The 13,208-nt window shown below is 55.1% G+C and overlaps 1 protein-coding gene across 1 annotated transcript; it reads left to right on the top strand.

The window, feature by feature from the left end:
* Positions 1 to 1,120: 1,120 nt before the first annotated feature.
* BSND (barttin CLCNK type accessory subunit beta) lies at positions 1,121 to 9,944 on the top strand (the record flags this gene model as incomplete). Its single annotated transcript, XM_081224177.1, has 4 exons — positions 1,121 to 1,383; positions 6,439 to 6,533; positions 8,393 to 8,662; positions 9,530 to 9,944. The coding sequence occupies exons 1-4, from the start codon at positions 1,207 to 1,209 to the stop codon at positions 9,942 to 9,944; spliced, it is 957 nt and encodes a 318-aa protein (XP_081080303.1). The 5' UTR covers positions 1,121 to 1,206.
* Between the last annotated feature and the right edge of the window lie 3,264 nt (positions 9,945 to 13,208).

Below are 13,208 nucleotides of genomic sequence, written 5' to 3'. Positions count from 1 at the left end.
TTTAGAGATTCTGTTGACCCTCATTTTCCTATAATCCTGTAAGAGAATCTGATTTTTACCATCATCCTGTCCGCAGGACTGAAATTCCACCATTAGAGTGTCATTCTTAGGATGAAGGCATCTTCCTAGGTTAGGAGGCAAGGAAATTGCTGTTGGCTATTCACACCCTAGACGGGCATTGCCTCACCATGGCCAGCTCAGAGCCAGCAGGCCTGGCTGGAGCACAGAGTACGGGAAGGGGACAGAGGCACTCAGGGAGACCAGGCCTGGGGATAGACCCAATCCTGTGAGTTGCTATTATTATCCCCATTGTAGAGAGGAGGAAAACTGAGGCACAGGAGGTAACTTGACCAAGACCACACTGCGCCATAATAGAGGAACCAGAACCCAAGCCCAGGCAGACTGTCCAGCCACCAGAGTCTGCACGTTTAACCCTTGTGCTACAGTTAGGCAGTATCACCCAGTGGCAATGCTGTGGACCCACGGCCTCTGGGTTCAAATCCCAGCTGCTCTGCCTTTTCTAGCTGCGTGACCTTGGGCAAGTTACTTGTTCGTATCTTCATTTGTAAAGAAGGGATAGTAATACCTGCCTCACGGGGTTCCTTAAATGAGTTAATATGTGTCACATGTTTAGAACAGAGCCATGCGTGCAGCTATGGTCAAATAAATAGGGGCCAGATGGGCACATGACCTAGAATAGTCTAGAATTCTTCAGGATTCTAAAATGCCAGCCTGTGGGACCCTGTGGGATCCTCCAGTGGCATTCTGATGTATTTGGGCTGCAGCACTGTATCTGCTCCCCGTGGCTGGATGGTGCGGGGCCACCTGTCAGGCCAGCTTGGCCCCAAACAGGCAAATGAGGTGATGTCAAAGCCTTGGCTGAGGCCCAGCCCCTGGAACCTCCCCTTCCTTCCCTCGTGTCTCCCTCACTCAGATTCCCACACACTCCGGAGGGCCCAGAGGGAAGGTGAGAGGGAGTGAAGGTGGGAGCACGTGGCCACCCAAGCGTAGCTCCTCCAGCCTGGAGAACTGGTGCTCCCAGGGGCTGAGCTGGACCCGAAGGGAGCCTCCCTCCCTCTTACCTGAATCCCTGATCTGCAGCGATCCCGGAGCGTCACTCCTCCGGTGTGAGTGTGTGCAGAAGGCTGGCTGGTTCATTGGCGCCCCTCCACGGGTGGCACACAGGCCAGGCCTGGCCAGGCAGCGATGGCTGATGAGAAGACCTTCCGCATCGGCTTCATCATGCTGGGGCTCTTCCTGCTGGCCCTCGGCACATTCCTCATGAGCCACGACCGGCCCCAGGTCTACGGCACCTTCTACGCCGTGGGCGGTGTCATGGTGATCGGGGGTGTCATCTGGAGCATGTGCCAGTGCTACCCCAAGGTAGGTGGTCGTGGGGACAGGTGGCCTGGGGGCCAGGGCCCAGGAGGGCCTGGGGCTGTGCCTCTATTCCAGGCATCAATCCCCCATCCTTCAATCATCTTGTAATCCTTTCCCCTTTACCCCTTCTTTTCTTATCTCCACTCTCCGGAACATCCATCCATCCATCCATCCATCTATCCCTTGTCATAGAGATTGATCAGGAGCCCCCTGGATCTGGAGCCCTGAACTAGGCACCATGGGGGAGTCACAGCAAAACCCACCACACAGTCCAGGTGCTTGAAACCAGAGTTTATGAGGGCTTGCTGCCTGCCAGGCACGCCTGCATCCCTGGGGCAGTTCAGTCCTCATCCTGAACTTTTTGGTACCTTTGAAGTTCTATTTTACACTAGAGAAGGCTGAGGCTCAGAAAGTGAGGTCCCACAGCTCCTAAATGTCAGGGTTGGGATCAGAGCTCAGATGTGTGTCGCCTAAAGCATAACCCTCCACCTCGGGAGGGCGATTCCTGTGTCCCAGGGCTGCTGAGTGTTCTGGGTGGGTCAGCTGTAACCTTGATGGCATGGGTTAGGCAGCTCTATCTTTTGAAGCTTTAACGGACTCCTAGCCTAATAAGTGACTTAGTGATGGGAAGAGCACGGGTTCGGGAATCTTTTTTTTTTTTTAATTAATTAATTTATTATTTATTTATTTATGGCTATGTTGCGTCTTCGTTTCTGTACGAGGGCTTTCTCCAGCTGCGGCAAGTGGGGGCCACTCCTCATCGCGGCGCGCGGGCCTTTCACCATCGCAGCCTCTCCCGTTGCGGAGCACAGGCTCCAGACGCGCAGGCTCAGTAATTGTGGCTCACGGGGCCAGCTGCTCCGCGGCATGTGGGATCCTCCCAGACCAGGGCTCGAACCCGTGTCCCCTGCATTGGCAGGCAGATTCTCAACCACTGCGCCACCAGGAAAGCCCCGGGTTTGGGAATCTTGAGGTCTAGTTCCAGCTCTGCTCCAAACGCTCTGTGTGACCTTTATCTTTCTGAGCCTCAGTTTCTTTCAGCTGCAAAATGAGGCCCCGAGCTCCTATTTCTCCCAGCCTCACAGAGTTATTATGGAGATCAGAAAAGAGATGGGCAGTTTTGTAAACCGTAGAGTGTTATATTTAGGTGAGGCGCTGCCACCCTTACTGTTAGTGACCCTCTCAACAACCCTGTGAAATGGGCATATCAGGAGTTGTAATCTTTCAGTGCCCAGAGAGGTTGAGTGACTTCTCCAAGGTCACAGCAGCTGGTCAGATAGACCCAGGGAGACAAGGAAAGAAGCATGGATTCTAACTTGGGCTCTGCCTCTAACTACCTGGGAGACTTTGGTCAAGCCCCTTCCCTCTCTGAGCCTCAGTTTCCACATTTGTAGAATATGTGAGTCAGGAAGAGGGGGTGGGAAAGAGTGTGCATCTTAAGGGCCTTGCTGGTCCTGCCACCCAGGGCTCCAGGCCCCAGGCAGCCTCACACGCTCAGACACCTCCTCGCCTCTTGCCTGGATGGCCGTGCTGGGGTTTGGGAGGAGGGAGGAGGATCCTGGGGGCCTGGGCTCGGCTCTCCCAGTCCTGTCTCCTCTGTGGGAAGCCCCGGGCTGTTAGCGCGTTCATTCAGCACTGAGGCGGTCCCGGCTGGTTTGTGGTCATTTACTGAGCAGTTTACAGTCAACTCACCTCTCTCTGTTCAGTGTTCTGAGCAGAGGTCACCGGGAGAAGAGGGCCCTGGGGGACAGAAAGCTGATGGCCGGGGTGGGGTGGGGGAGTGTCCTTCCTGCCCTCACCCCCTTCACAGGGCTGGCTGTGGGCGGTGGGCAGAGTGACCGGGTGGCAGCGGGGATGAGGGAGCGGGGAGGGGGAGGAGAGAATATTGCTGGGTATTAATGAGTAACTGTTGATAGATTCACGTGTTCATGTGCTGTGGAGGTCGCATGGCGGGTCAGAAACGGCACAGGTTTCAGTGCCCACCAGGCCCTGACTCAAATGGCCCTCCCTGTGTCCCACTTCTGTGGCCTTGGCAGAGGCTCGCCCGGGCCTGTGGAGGAGCCAGTGGGGGCTTGTAGGTGGGGACCTGGCATCACACCTGGCCTGGAGCCAATGCGAAGGCGGCGTTCTCAGGACAGGTGTTTGTGGCTTTGGGAGGGTCTCTGGATGTGTGTGCAGGTGTGTGAGCACAGACGTGGGTGTGTGTTTCAGGGACGCAGGCTGTTAGGGCTGGAACACTGAAGGAGGGGAGGGAAGTGTGTCGTAAACCAGGGAGGTGTGCTAGACGAGGGTCCCAGTCTCCCACATTGTCTCATTGGAGCCTGGGCCATCGGAGCCCTCAGCAAATGCTGGTGCCCATCCTCCCTGCTGGATTCTCCCCTGCCTCAGTGCCTGACGAATGGGAATTTTCTGGATTGAAAAAAATATAAACATAAGGGAATGGAATTAGCCGATTATGATACGGGGGAAGGGGTAGCCAGTACCCATGGGAATGAAGCTGTCCCTGTCTTTGGAGCCCTGGGGGTCTCATGGAGGAGGCAATTTTCTGCCTGATGGGGAGGGAGTGGGCTTCACAGGGAAGATGAGCTGGGGTTTGTAGGTTAAGTAGAAGCTCACCAGGCAGAAAAGATGGGGAAAGAAATTCCAGGCAGAAGGAACAGCATGAGCAAAGACATGAGGTGAAAGAACAAGGCAAGTGGGTCAGCCTGGCTGCCGGAGGGTGTGGGGAGCGAAGTGAGGCGGAGAGGGAGTGGGGCTTGGGTCCACGGGACCTGGATGCCATGCTGAGGAACTTGGACCTGACCCTTCAGTGGATGGGATGAGGGAGGGCTGTGAGCAGCTTTACAGTTCAAGGAAGCTATCAGGCTGACATCTGGGAGGAGGACGTTTCAAGAGCAACCAGACGAGTGGGGGAGGCTCCTTCTCCGGTCCAAGGGAGGATGATCATCTCCTAGACTAAGGCAGAACTTGAACCCAAGGCTGTAGGAGCTGAGAAGACATTTCCAGTTCATCAAACATATAGTACCTGCTGTGGCTGGGCATGGCCCTGGTACTTCCATCCAGCTTATTTTATTGAATTTCTGAAGTAGACTTGGTCAGATTTGGTGGTCAGCTGGGCCTCAGGCTTGAGAGGGAAGGAGGAATCGGGGCAAATCTAGCAGGTGGGACCGTCAGGGATGCTGTGCCCATTAGCTGAGATGGGGCAGGGGAACTGGGAGAAGGGGAAGGATTGTCTGGGAAAGCAGGGCCTCTCCCTGTCTGGCTTCTGATTCTGCCTACAAGTTGCCCTCTCCCAACTCCTGCCTGCTCTGCTGGAGCCCAGGACCAGGCCCCTGATTGGTGGTTGATGGATTGGTCCTCTCCATGGGTCTCCCTCCATCCCACTGTTCCCTCCCTTTGGGGACTGCTCAAAACTCTGCCTGAACACAAATCTGGCTATGTATTCTGCTGAGAACTCCTCCAGGGCTCCTATTGCTTCTGGATTAAAGGCTGAATTTCTTAGCCTGATGCTCTGGGGTCTTTATGATCTGATCTCCCCTCCCCAGCATCAACTCTGCCTGTCACCCTTTCTTAAAAGAACTTGTGTTGTAAGATTCTCAGGACTTTTCTTCTCCTCCAGGCTTTTCACAGTGACAATGATAATGATGCTGTAGAGTGATAATGATGACGGTGATGGTGATGGTGATGCAGGCGCTGGTGCTGATGTTGATGGTGATGACATAATTATGATGTTGATGGAGATGGTGGTGGTGGTAGTGGTGGTGGTGATTATGATGATGATGAGGAGGAGGATGACTGGAGGAAGGGGCAGCTTCTAGGAAATACAGAGTCAGCTGGCAAGTGCAGGATATACTAACTGGGTGTGGAATATACCCAGGCCCCTCCCTCATTTCCAGACATCTGGGGGAAGGTTACCCCTCACAGGAGTTCTAAGAACACATCCATCTATCATTCCATTCTCCGCAGCAGGACTGGGTGCTTTCCTGGTGCAGACAAGTGCCTTTCTCTCACCGTGCTCTATGGGAAGGGAGAAAAGAGGTTGCTATTTATGAACCTGACATAACACAATAGGGTCTCATCAAATATTTGTTGAACAAATTTTCAGCTGAGGGGAACAAGACTCAGAGAACTCAGGTAACTTCATCTTCAGTAGCATCAAACTATGATTTACTGAGCAGCTACTGTGTGCCAGGCTCTGTGCTGGGGGACTCCTTATATGTTATCTCATGGAATCCAGGAGACAGGCATTACTAGTCCTACTTTTTTATTTATTTATTTTTTTGTTTCTGTTTCTGTTTTTGTTTTTTTGCGGTACGCGGGCCTCTCACTGCTGTGGCCTCTCCTGTTGTGGAGCACAGGCTCCGGACCCGCAGGCTCAACGGCCATGGCTCACAGGCCCAGCCGCTCCGCGGCATGTGGGATCTTCCCAGACTGGGGCAGGAACCCGTGTCCCCTGCATCGGCAGGCGGACTCTCAACCACTGCGCCACCAGGGAAGCCCTAGTCCTACTTTTTTAAATTGTAAAATATACATACATAAAATTTACCATCTTAACCATTTTTAAGTGAGCAGTTCAGTAGTGTAGGCACAACCTCAGCCATCCACTTCTCTGTGCTCCCCACCGCAGCCTCTGTCTGTGCCAAGAAACACATGAACTGCTTCCCACTCACTCACCAGATGCGGACGAAGGGCCTACTCCTGGTAGGGCAAGTGCTGGGCACTGGATGAGGACCCCTGGCAATGACAAGATATGATCTCCCCCAGGGCAGGGGTGTTCATCTCATTCACTCATGGTTGCCCCCTAGTGCCTAGAAGAGTGCCTGGCACACAGCTGATGCTCCATGGGTGCTGGGTGAATGAAGAGCCAGTGAGAGAAGAACCCAGAGGTCCAGCCGGCCACAGGTGCTGGGCCCTGAGCAGGCACCCTCCTGTCAAACGGAGTGGCCTCCCTTGTCAGGCCTCTCTCCTAGGGTATGTGGAGAAGTTAGGCCCGTGCTCTGGGGGAGCAGGGACCACGGATGTGTGTGGGCAGCTGCAGAGAAGCCTTCTCCCCTGCAGATCACCTTCGTACCCGCTGACTCTGACTTCCAAGGCATCCTGTCACCGAAGGCGCTGGGCCTGCTGGAAAACGGGCTCACTGCTGAGATGAAGAGGTGGGTGCCGGGCCCTCTGGGGCGGGGGTGGGGCAGTGGAGGGAGGGGAGGGGTAGTGAGCCCCTCAGGCCAGTCTTCCCCCTGCCAAGGACGGGGGGCCGGAGGGGTGGGCGGTGTCTCCCCCCCGCCCCAGGCTCTGGCTTTGCCTTCCCACTTACTGAGAACATACTATCAGAAATCATGGATTGTTTTGACCTCTCAATTCTATGAGGTGAGCTTTATTATTACCATTTCACAGATGAGGAAACTGAGGCTCATGGATTTTTGTCCTGTCTCGTGGCAAAGTAGAGGCAGGCCAGAAATCAAAAATAGGTGTGACCCTAAATCCCACGCAGCGGTGACTCCAACTACTGTAGCAGACAAGAGGCATGATGATGGCCAAGGCACAGCCCTGGGGCCCTGCTACTTTTTGGCTGGGTGACTTTGGGAAAGCAACCTGCCTCTCTTTGCCCCATCTGTGAAATAAGGATACTAACAGTACCTTCCTCCTAGGCTTCAGGGAGGGCTAAGTGAGATAATACAGCTGTCCCTCAGTATCTGTAGGGGATGAGTTCCAGACACCCTCTCCCACCAAGTACACCAAAATCTGCAGATGCTCAAGCCCCTTATATAAAATGGCTTAGAATTTGCTTGTAATCTATGTACATCCTCCCATATGCTTTAAATCATCTCTAGGTTACTAATAATATTTAATACAATGTAGATGCTATGTCAATATTTGTAAATACAGTGTAAATGCTATGTAAGTAGTTGCCAGTGTGTGGCAAATTCAAGTTTTGCTATTTGGAACTTACTGGAACTTAAAAAAAAATATTTTAGATCCATGGTTGGTTGACTCTGCGGATGCGGAACCTGTGATATGGATGGTGGACTTTAATAAGCCAAGTGCTAAGAACAGAGCCTGGGGCATACCGGGCCCTCTATAAGCCTTTGCCATCATTAGTAGGAAGTGCTTCCAAAGCACCAGAGAGCAAGTCAGGCATTTTGTGTCCATTTCTTCTTTCAGTCCTCATAGAAACCCTGTGAAGTGGGGGGGTGGGTGGCAGGCCCGTTACACAGATGTGGAAACTGAGGCTCAAGAAGTGCAATCACAAGCCCCAAACCTCACAGGGAGTCAACACCAGACCAGACCTGGGTGGGTGGGTGGGTGTGGGGGCCAGCCTCAGGACTGGTCCCACAGGGAGAGCTGCTAGAACAGAGCTGGGGCTCAGGCCACCCCGAGCCTGCGCTCCTCCCTGCTTCTCCCAGCCCTGGACTGTAGAGGGCAGTGGAGAAAGTGGTGCTTGGAGCCCCAGTACCACCCCCTAGGTCTGCACCACCTGGGCAAGCCAGCTAAGGTGTCTGTGCCTCAGCTTCCTCCAGTATCTCCCAGAGTTACAGGGAGGGTTAGATGAGCTAACTGATAGAGCCCGGCCTGCAAGGAGCACTCAGTAGCTGGTTCTTACTGTTGCTCTGTCCTCATCTGAAAAGCGGGAACGACCATTCTGCTTCAAGGTGTCGTTCAGAATAAATGGGATGATAAATGTAAAGGCTTCAGGCCACCGTCTAGAACCCAGCAAACGCTCAGTCCACGCGACTGGTCTTCATTTGACAGTCGCAGCCTTGGAGTTAACTTTGGAGACGCGGGTGAAAGGAACACTAGACTGAGGGTCTGAGCGCTGCCACTCAGCTTAACTTGTTGGGCCTCAGTCTCCTCATCAATGAACTGGGTACAGTAACCACCCGCAGAGGCTTCTCTGAAATCGGGGGAGAGCCGGTGCGCGGAGCAGGTGGGCCAGGGGACGGCACTGACCTCTGTTGATCGAATCTTTGCCCACCTGCCTGTTCTCTCTCCCGCTGTCTGCTGTACCCCCGCCCAGTCCCTGGACCCCCTACGTCAGGCTGTGGGAGGAAGCCGCCTACGACCAGAGCCTGCCGGACTTCAGCCACATGCAGATGAAGGTCATGGGCTACAGTGAAGACCCCCACCCCATCCTGGCTCCTAAGCCGGGACGGCCACAGCCAGGAGCCAGCGATGGAGGAGAAGGTAGCCCTCGCGACCCTCAGGCCTTGTTGGAAGCCGCCGTGGTCATCCACAGGGGCTCGGACCAGGACGAGGGAGAAAGAGACCCAAGTCAGGGCAGGCCCGGGTGAGTGCACAGAGTGCAGGGGCGCTGGGGTGAAGGAGGAGGGGTGTGGCCACTGAGAGGTGGCTGGGGACACTGGGGAGTAGAGAGGTTGGGGACACCCTGAGAAGCAGCAGGGGTAGCAGACACTTGGGTCTCGGCTTAGATGGGCCTGAGTTCAAATCCCAGCTCCTCTGCTGTGTAACCTTCGGATGTTCCTCACCTTCCCGAGCCTCAGTTTCCCCACATGGGAATAATCGGTCCTACCTCAGAGTTGTCCGAATACTCGCCATGAGTATTCGGGGCCAGGGCAGGGAGCCAGAGGACCTGAGTTCAAATCCAGGCTCTGCCACTGATGTGCTCTGTGACCTCAGTCAGGTCACTCCCCGCCCCACCCTGTCCCCAGCTGTTCATGAACTGGGTTCCTCATTCATCCATGTAGTCACTCATCCACCAGCATTACTGGGTACCTACTCCCTGCCAGCCCTTGACAGCCCCTACCCTGTGGGAGCTCCTCGTCCAATGGGGGAGGCACACAAGGGAACAGAAGGTGACACCCAGTGTGACAGGGATCGTGGACCCAGAGGAGACCTCCAAGTGATTGGAGAGGCAGAGGAGTGACCTGGTTTGGATAACATAATAAAGGCCCATTTCTTGAGCACCTACTATGTGCCAGGCCTTGTGCAATGTGCTTTGCATACATTATCTGTTGTAAATCTCAGGGATAAACATAGGAGTGAATGCTATTACTTCCCCCATTTTACAGAGGAGGGAACTGAGGCCCAGACAGGTGAACTCACCAACCCCGGGCCTTGCAGCTAGTGGGTAGGATTTGGACCCAGGAAGTCTGACTCAGAGCTCCCCTCGCCCTTTCCGCCTTTGCCCCTGCAGCTCCCCGACCTGTCCCCAGGGACCTGCACCCTTGGCTTCCTTCCAAGATGACCTGGACGTGGGCTCCAGTGAGGGCAGCAGCCTCAACCTGGCACCATCTGAGGGGGCGGAGCCCCAGCCTGCACCCCCGGAGCCCCAGGCTTGCAGGTGCCGGCTGGACCGCTTCCATGACTTTGCCCTCATTGATGCCCCAACGTTGGAGGATGTGCCTCCAGAGAAGCAGTTACAGGTGGCAGCCCTGCCCAGCTCCTGGCAGAGACCCCCAAGGACAAAGCGGGAGGAAGAGGAGGCTTCGGACGCAGGTACAGAGGACCTGGAACAGGAAGAGGAAGACTTGTACTATGGGCTTCCTGACAGCCCTGGGGACCCCCTTCCGGACAAGGAACTGGGCTTTGAGCCCGACGCCCAGGGCTGACATGGAACTGCTCCCTGGATTTTAGCCTGGCTCCGGGGCTAACCCGCTGTGACCACACAGGACTTCAATTTCACTACCTGCAAAATGGGGTTAGATAGAGGCTCACAGGAGACAGTGGACCCGAGAGCATTTTGAGAACTGCACAGAAATGCACAGGGAGGGGATGATTACAGTATTGGGCCATTGCTGTTCCGATTATTAATACTTTTTGTAAAGCTTTGAAGGTAAAATATGATTAGTTGAGAAGATCTGCAGCAGCCAGGGCCCTCAAGAGCCCTTTCTGCCTCCCCCCAGAGCTGGCCTCTGAACAGGAGCCCTCCTGGGTGCTACCCCCGTGTCTCCGATCCTCTGTGAAGGCCTCTCAGGGTTCTTGTTCCTGTTGCGTCTTTTAGTCCAGCCGGGGGATGGCGTGATTTGTCTTCACTCAGAGCTAACGTCCCCGGCCCACATCCCTCCTGTGGCTCCTGTAGCTCTGGGATCCAACACCTTCCATGAGTGACCTCTGCTGACCTCCCAGCTTTCTCCCTGGTCGGCCCCACCCCACGCTCACCCTGCTGCCCCATGGCATGCCCTTGCTAAGCTGTCTCCTCTGCCCGGATGTCCTTTGTCCCCTGTCTGCCTGGCAAATTCAGGCTCATCCTTCAAACCTCTGCACAGACATCCCTCTTCTGAAAGCTTTTCCTGATGTCACCGCTTCTGGGCCGAGTCAGTCCTGGCTCCCGTGTGCCACCCCTGGGGCATCTCTAGGCCTTGCACATTTATCATGGAGCAAGGCTGCCTGCTCAAGGTCAGCACCTTTGCTTTACTCACCTCGGTCTCTCCTGTGCCCAGCTGGTGGTCACTGAGCATGTACAGAAGTGACCAGAACCCATGAGCCTTTTGCAGGGAATGCTGCCTCCCCCACTTCCCTGAGTCTCAGACTCCTGACTTAACTAATTTGGTTCAGGTGGCATTTACTGGGCATCTACTGTGTGCCAGGTGCTAAGCTGGGATCTTTAGGAGGAAAGAGACACAAACTGATGACAGCTCTCACCCTCGAAGGGCTCCCAGTCCACTGAGCCTGGTGTCTTGTAAGTTAGCACAGAGTGCAGAGCAGAAACTGAGGTGGGAACAGAGGAGTTAAGAACTGTCACACCAGAGGCAGCAGAGTGACACTCACACAACCGTTGGGGCCATCGAGCGCAGGGACAAATAGCTCCAGATGCCTGAGCAGCCCCTGGAGGTATCACCGTATGATAACATCACCGAGTGACGCTTTTCTTAGGCTGATCTCTGCAAAACCCCTCTGGGCCCCATCAAAGGGATGGTGGCACTACCTCATCCTACGTCCCCACGTTCAGAGCTTGCAGCCTGGGCCTCCTGGGAGGGCTGGTCTTCACCTGGGCTGGGCCTCTGGGTCAGGGTTGGGGTCACGGCCAAGGGAAGGGCACAGCCCTGGGACCCCCTCCCTCTCCTTTCTGGGTCATTGCTACCTCCTGCAGGAAAGCCTCTGCTGTAACAGATGTTCCTGCTCACGGCCCGTTCCTGCGCTCTGCTCACTCACGCAGGGAAGGGGTGACCCGCATCGGAAAGAACACCAGTGTGAAAGGCTAAAATAAAAAAGTTTTCAGTGTTTAGAGCGGTCACCTTCATTCACCTGCAAATGCTTTTATGTGAACCCCTCCCACGCTCCCAGTCCCCGTCTGGGCAGGATAAACGAGGCATCCAGAGAGTTGAGGGAACTCTCTGGAAAGCCAACACCAAACACGGTGGCGTAGACAGCTGGGACAGCTGTGTGCGTGGAAACTTGGGTGTGGCCCACGCCTAGGCATCACACTGCAGGGCACCCCCAGACCTCAGCAGAGAACCAGGAGTCTCTGGCTGCCAGGCCCGTCCACAGAGAGAACCCTGTGCCCGGGAGGGCGCAGGGACAGAGATGGCCGGGCCAGGCTTCGACCCCCATCCGGCTCCCCCGCTTTCTTGCTGCTTGATTGGGAGACCACTCGCCTGGCCTGCCTGGGACAGTCCTGGTTTAGGCCCACTGTCCCTGCCTAGTTAGTAGTAGTGTGTCCTTTCACCCTCGAAAGTATCCCCTTGGGACGATAAACTATATATTCACCCTACTCTGTGACCTTGGACTTGGACTTCACTTTCCTCACCTGTGGGAGGGAGGTGGTGGATCCTGGGCTTTGCCTTTTGCAGCGTTAGGTGGTGGTGGCGACGGCGGGGGGCGGTGGGGGATTTGATGAGATCCATCTGCTGGCGCCCTGCAGGTGAAGATCACCAGCAGCTTGCCTGTGGTTAATAGTTGGGTTTGTTGCTCATTGCAGTGAGGAGAGAAACCCCATGGGAGCTATGAGGTGTCTCTGTAAGAGGGTGTGAGAAAGGACTTATATGGGATTTGGGCTTGTGTGAGGTGACTTGGGGGAGGGTCTGAGGAAGTGGGCTCCAGACTGGATGCTGTTGAGAAGCAGGGCTAATCCATGGCAGGGCATCTTAATCAATCCTATGTCGGAGACCAAGCTAAGGATGCAATTGGCAAAGAAGCAGCAATCATGCTCCAGCCAGGAGAGGGTTGTGTGGTCACTGACGTACCTTGGACAATGTTCCTGTTTGCTATGCTCAGCCGTAGCTACTGGTGGTCTGGATTTGTCTTGACCCATCATGGTCACAGAGTGCCTTGTCTGATGCTGATATTCTGTGAAATTGTTCGACTTCATCAGAAGACCAGCGGGGCGCAGCGGTGAGGGCCCGGCCGGCTCCTGGCTGTCAGGCTGCTTTTCTTTCTCAGCCTCGCTGCTCCTCTGGGGCCTGCTGGTGACTGTGGATTGGTGCAGCTGGGGAGCAGAATGTGCTGTGAATTTCATTTGAAAAGAAGAGTCGGCGGCTGCTCTTCTGTTCAGTTCCAACCATCCCCGCTCTCTGATTTGCCACCTCCATTGGGCTCTGTTCCCTTGACCTTGCCAACTTTCAGTCCTGTAAGAACATGGGCCCCTGGGATGGCCCCTCTCTTCATGCAGGTCCCCGGGGGCAGGGGCGGTGCCACAAGGGCCTGGTGGAATGGCCTTGGCAAACCCTGGGATTCCAGCTCTCAGCCCCAGGCTCCGGATTGGTGTACCATGGCAGAAATTCCTGTTCCTTCCACCCTCCCGTCAGGTCAGAGGGACTTTGGGAAGTTTCCGCTCTCTGGGGAGAGATGGCCCCTGCCCTTTACTGGGAGTGATCCTGGCGGCAGTGAGCTTGGGCTCTGTGATTGCTTGCTGTGACCTTGGGCCTGTGGTGACC

The sequence above is a fragment of the Mesoplodon bidens genome (assembly GCF_964165515.1).
Source record: "Mesoplodon bidens genome assembly, chromosome: 2".
In the NCBI taxonomy this organism is placed as follows: domain Eukaryota; kingdom Metazoa; phylum Chordata; class Mammalia; order Artiodactyla; family Ziphiidae; genus Mesoplodon; species Mesoplodon bidens.
Note: the sequence above shows the minus strand (reverse complement) of the source record. Positions and strands in the feature narration are given on the sequence as shown.